Raw genomic sequence first — 5,830 nt, 5'->3', positions numbered from 1 at the left:
TCCTTCCTTCCTTCCTTCCTTCCTTCCTTCCTTCCTTCCTTCCTTCCTTCCTTCCTTCCTTCCTATGAGTAACTCTTCCTTAACGATAAATAAATAAATACTAACCAGTAATCCACAGAGCTCTCCTGTTAGTTCATCCGCCGTCTTGGACGCTGACCATTACAGGGGAGGGTTTAAGTACTCTGATGTGGCATCCCAGCCACCAGTCCAAGAGAAACGCTGCGGAAGATATGAGAGAGAGAGAGAGAGAGAGAGAGAGAGAGAGAGAGGCTGTCTACAAAACTGCACACACGCTCTCCTTGTTTTGTTTTGCAGTGACACGCAAGCCGCAGAAGGATCCAGTGCCGCAGTAGACGGCGCGGCAGAAGAGGCGGGCGTAAGTTGGCGTCATCTTACAGTTGGCCGTTCTCAAGAGGAAGCAAAATCTTCCTTCTCTTTTTAATGCTGCTGGTGGCCGGGTAAACATTTCTTCCATGGGGTGGCGGTTGGTGATCCTGAAGTTTGTTACCGATGTCTCTGATACAGATGACCCAGCCCCCGTTCTCACCCTCACAGTCCGCAAAAACCCGTCTCTTCTCAATCCGCAGGAAACACAAACGGCCTCCTCCGACAGCGCCTCTCGCTCTAGTGAGACGGACAACTCGGATCCCGTCGATTCCCGGGAGGCAGAAAGCCCTGACACTGAGACGAACGAGTCCGATATCGCGGAAGATGTTCAGCAGACCGTGGTGGATCTGGGCGTGGCGTGTACTCCCGACAAGGATGTCCGGGGGACAGAAAGTCTTGACGCGGAGAAGAACGAGTCCAATATCACAGAAGAGGCTCAGCAGACCACGATGGATCTGGGAGGAGAAGGTGTGATGTGCAGCCCTGAAAAGGATATCCGGGGGCCACAAAGTCCTGACACTGAAAAGAACAGGTCTGATATGGCAGAAGAGGTTCAGCAAACCACAATGGATCTGGGAGACGAGGGTTCGTTGTGCAGTCCTGAGAAGGACTTCGGGGGAACAGAAAGCCCTAACGCTGAAAAGAACGAGTCTGATATGGCAGAAGAGGTTCAGCAAACCACAATGGATCTGGGAGACGAGGGTTTGTTGTGCAGTCCCGAGAAGGATTTCCGGGGAACAGAAAGTCCTAATGCTGAAACGAACGAGTCTATTATCGCAGAAGAGATTCAGCGGACCACGATGGATCTGGGAGACGAGGGTTCGTTGTGCAGTCCCGAGAAGGATGTCTGGGGAGCAGAAAGTCCTGATGCTGGAAAGCACAAGTCCGATATGGCAGAAGAGGTTCAGCAGACCACGATGGATCTGGGAGACGAGGGTTCATTGTGCAGTCCTGAGAAGGACGCCCTGTTCGAAGGGGCTTCCTTTCAGGGTGAAGAACACCACACCCCAGCCCGGCAAACAGGTAGACTTGCCCATGATGCTTTACATCGGGGTCAGTGTTCCCTCTAAGCTGAGTGTGAGCTAGCTCACAGTTCTTTAGCCTCCAGCTCACACATTTTTGTCTTAGCTCAGGAAGGGCTGTTCTGATTGCTGGGATAAGTTTAAACAAATAATGATTTATTTATAGAAGAAAAAATAGGTTTCTGGGTATTTTGAACTGTTGCTGAAGAAAGGAAGTTGTAAATATAACTGGCAAAGCTTGGTGTCACATACAGTCTCTCAAACTCCACAACTCCACTCTGACAGGCTTAGACACTCAGTCTAATCTCTCTCTCTCTCATATATATATATATATATAGCCACACAGGCTAAACTCTTTGTCTTATTCATACAGAATAGACTCAGACTCCCATAGTCACACAGACTACGCTCTCTCTTCAACCTTCACACACAGAATCTCCTCATAGACACCCCTCCCCCCACACTCTCAGTCATCAGCCAGTCACATCACACTTGTCTCCCTCTCCTTACATTATTGCAGTCACACTAAAGATTTAAAAAAACACACACACCAAAACAAGAAATCATTACAGTGGCTTTGAAACTTGGTTTTTATTATTGTTGTATTTGTATCGTAACCCGCCTTGAGAGCGCACCATAAGGTAGAAGGGGCAGCCAGTAAATGTTTTGAGTAAATCAGCCATTGAGATCGTCCTCAGAGGCCCTTTTTTTGTGCCCTGGGAGGTGCGACGTCCGACTCCACAGTTCCCTTCCCATGATCAGCAGCACTTTCCCCGGCACGAAATGTCCCTGACTCAAGAGGCTCGACCCTCTTGCATCAGGAGGAAGGCTCTTTAGGACAGGCACTGCTAGCCACTGATTGCAGATGAGGTCCTCAGAATCCAGCCCAAGGTCTTCTCTGTGGTGGCACCACACCCGTGGCCCATCCACAGACAGACTCGGCCGCAATCTTCCTTGGCTAGTGTATGGATGCAGTTCATATATATGGACGCGGTTCGAAATAGCACTAATCCCCACGGAAACCTGATCTTGTTTTCCAGGCCCACTCCTCGATGACTCCTCCTGCAGCAGCGGGACCCCAGTGGGCAAGGTGAGTTGGTTTGGAAGAGCCTGATTGGGTGTGGGATTGTCTGGGCGACGGGGAGACTCCTCCAGTTGCGTCGAATAATTTGATCCCCCTGCTGTTGCACTTGGAAAAAGGAGTGGGGAAGTCATCTGGAACCAAATAGTGATTTCTACGCCCTTGGCAAGTCAGGGATCAGTCCCTGGTTGACTAAGGTGATCCAGATCCAGCACGGCTTTGGTGTCGTGGTTAAGTCTGGTGCAGTGGTTAAGTGCGCGGACTCTAATCTGGGAGAGCCAGGTTTGATTCCCCGCTCCTCCACTTGCACCTGGCTGGGTGACCTTGGGCAAGCCATAGTTCTGATAAGAGCTGTTCCTGAAAAAGAGCAGTTTGTGTTAAGAGCTCTCTCAGCCCCACCGACCTCACGGGGTGTCTGTTGTGGGGAGGGGAAGGGAAAGGAATTTGTAAGCCGCTCCGAGACTCCTTTGGGTAGTGAAGGGCAGGGTATAAATCCAATATCTTATGTTCTTAAGTCGAATTTTGTACAGCATGGCTCGCTTCCAAGGTGTGGAAGCTTTGAATTAAAAAAATGGTTGGCCTCCGACCGCTCCAATCCCCACAGCCTGAAGCTTTCCTGCAGCCCGGGCTCCTCCCACCGACAGGGCGACGCCCTTTTCCTCCGCATTCTTTACAGGGGCATAAAAAGACAACAATAAATTAACAGTCCGATGGCGGTAGAACTGCCACAGTATACCGCTACCTGGGAGGGGGGCAGGAGGAGTGGGAGCGCCAGCCAGATGGAGAACGGTCGCTGTCCTCAACCAAACACCTGGCGGAACATCTCTGCCTTATGGGCCCTGCGGAACTGCATCGAGTCCCTCGGGCGCGGGGATATCACTCGGCAGAGAGTTCCGCCAGGCTGGGGGCAGGGCCGGAAAACGCCCCGGCCCTGGTCGAGAACAGCTGGATGTCTCCCGCGCCTGGGACCACCCGCAGGTTCTTTTCAAGCCCAGCGTAACGCCCAGGAGCGGCGGTCCCGAAGATAACGTGGATCCCTGACCATTCAGGGCCTTAAAGGTTAATACCATAACTGTCAACTCCAGCCTTTTTCTGGGCCCGATTGCCATGGTGAAGTGGGGTGTGTGTGAAGAATGTATACTTTTGTTTGGTGTAGTGGTTTGGTGTGGTGGTTAAGTGAGCGGACTCTAAGCTGGGAGAACCGGGTTTGATTCCCCACTCCTCCGCTTGCACCTGGCTGGATTGCCTTGGGCAAGCCATAGTTCTGATAAGAGCTGTCCTTGAAAAAGAGCAGTTTCTGTCGGAGCTCTCTCAGCCCCACCCACCTCACAGGGTGTCTGTTGTGGGGAGGGGAAGGGAAAGGAGTTTGTAAGCCGCTCTGAGACTCCTTTGGGTAGTGAAAGGCAGGGTATAAATCCAATCTCTTTTTCTTCTTCGTCTTCTTTCTGCTCTGCTGTTATCTTCCTTAGCTCAGACACATAACCTCAAGCCCCTGTCATGACTGGTATCCTCTTTCCCCTGGGAACTATAGGCTGTTACTTAGGTGGGCCTTTAGCTTAGGCGTGATTGGCCCCGGGGGCCATTAGGGTCCTGCTTGATTTAGGTATAATTGCTTGCTTTGCGCACTTCCCCCCAGTTCTAACACAGAAATGTTAAGAGCCTGGATCCTATCAATGTCTCAATAAACGTTTTATTCCTTTGAATGACTGGTGTTGGGAACTGATTTCTTCAGGGATCTGACAATAACCTTGAACCTGATCATGTACTCCACCAGAAGCCATATGCTTTGGGGGACCTGGCCGGTTTTACCGGCAGGTTAGTAAGACCCGGCAAATGAGCAACGTCCTACTCTACAGGGCAGAGCCTGTTGCTGCCCCAAAGGGTTTTGCCTCCCCCCCCCAAAAAAAAATTCCATTTCATTAGCAAATTATGCTTAGATCATCTAGTTATTTGCTAACCTGATTCATCTCCCACCTTTCTCTCAATGGGAACTCAAAGCGGCTTACAGCATTCTCCTCTTCTGCGTTTTATCCTCACAACGACCCTGTGAGGAAGACTAGGCTGAGAGAGCGTGGCCGGCCCCGGCCTCCATGGCAAAGTGGGGATTTGAACCCAGCGTCTCTCTGATCCTGATCCGACACTTTAACCGCTACACCGCACGCCTAGGGGAAAGAAGATCTTGGGCAGGGGTGGCCAAACTTGCTTAACGTAAGAGCCACATATAATAAACATCGGAAGTTTGAGAGCCGCAAGACATGAACAGATATTACACGTTTTCATTTGGGAAAACGTGCAGCTTTGCTTTTTATGAACCTTAAATGAGACTGCCAAAAATAAGAACCCAAAGGGGGTAAAAGCAGATATCGATAATGATATTTATTTGCCCAATGTTTGCTAATATTTAGTTTCCCCAGCCTCCCTGCTGGGAGCCGCACAATACATGTGAAAGAGCCACATGCGGCTCCCGAGCCACACTTTGGCCACCTCTGATCTTGGGCCCTCTCTACCTAATGAGAACGGAACCCGTTGACCGCCAGACGTACCTTCGTGACAACTTATTCGCCACCGAACTATTGGCAAAAAATAGTCCCATCTTGGTGCTTCTGGGCTGCCTTGAGGCCTGGGCGCTTGTCTGTTTTTGTGGCATTTCAGATGGGATCCGGTGCCCATTCGGGGTCTGGCTTTGGGCATCGTGCCCCGCAGCAGTTCACCCGCCTGTCTTCTCACCTGCCCTCCTTTTCTTTTCCCCACAGCCGCACCTGGACTGCAGCCTTTTCTTCACTCCCCTCAAGAACGAAGCTCAGAAATTCGCGGCGGTCGCTCCGGGCAACGACCTGATTGTGTTTTCTCCCCTTCCTTTCCCAGCCGGAGAGAAGTGAGGGGCTTCCTTTCTTTTCCCCTTTCGCACCGTCCGCTTGGGACAGGTACCGGTGCATCTACGCACTGAGTAAACGGGTCTCTCCGCCTTATAAATTCTAGCCGAATTTACTCTGCGGCATTCTAAAGAAGGGGTTTCCACTTAAGCTGTGCCCTGCAGGGTTTAACTGGCTCATGACTGCTGACTGGGTAGGGAGTTGCTCAGATGACGACCTTCTGCAACAGGAGAGACTGTTGCTGAGACGCCAGGCATCTAAATGTGAGTGCCTAGTTAGTTCCCAGCTGTTTGAACGGGCCAGAGTTAACTGTGATATTTCAGGCCCTGTAAGCCTCTTAATAATTATTCAGAGGTTTGACTTGCCTTCAAAAAAAATGTGTGCGCTCATAAAACCAGAATGCTTTTATAGAGTTCTCTCCCCCCCCCCCTTTGGCATACTTCAAAAGCATTATTAAAGTTACGTTA

At 50.8% G+C, this 5,830-nt stretch overlaps 1 protein-coding gene across 2 annotated transcripts in view; it reads left to right on the top strand.

Moving 5' to 3' along the window:
- DLGAP5 (discs large homolog associated protein 5) overlaps window positions 1-5,830 on the top strand; it is a 66,595-nt gene extending 60,765 nt beyond the window's left edge. For both annotated transcript variants that reach the window (XM_015412096.1, XM_015412097.1), the window contains exons 17-20: window positions 316-376; window positions 588-1,410; window positions 2,450-2,499; window positions 5,244-5,830. In XM_015412096.1, the coding sequence (XP_015267582.1) occupies window positions 316-376; window positions 588-1,410; window positions 2,450-2,499; window positions 5,244-5,369 (1,060 nt within the window). In that variant the 3' untranslated portion in view covers window positions 5,370-5,830. The remainder of the gene's footprint in view (window positions 1-315; window positions 377-587; window positions 1,411-2,449; window positions 2,500-5,243) is intronic.

Source organism: Gekko japonicus, unplaced genomic scaffold (assembly GCF_001447785.1).
Source record: "Gekko japonicus isolate JY-2015 unplaced genomic scaffold, Gekko_japonicus_V1.1 scaffold1515, whole genome shotgun sequence".
Lineage (NCBI taxonomy): Eukaryota > Metazoa > Chordata > Lepidosauria > Squamata > Gekkonidae > Gekko > Gekko japonicus.
The sequence above is the reverse complement of the archived record's forward strand: the minus strand, read 5'-3'. Positions and strand labels throughout refer to the sequence as shown.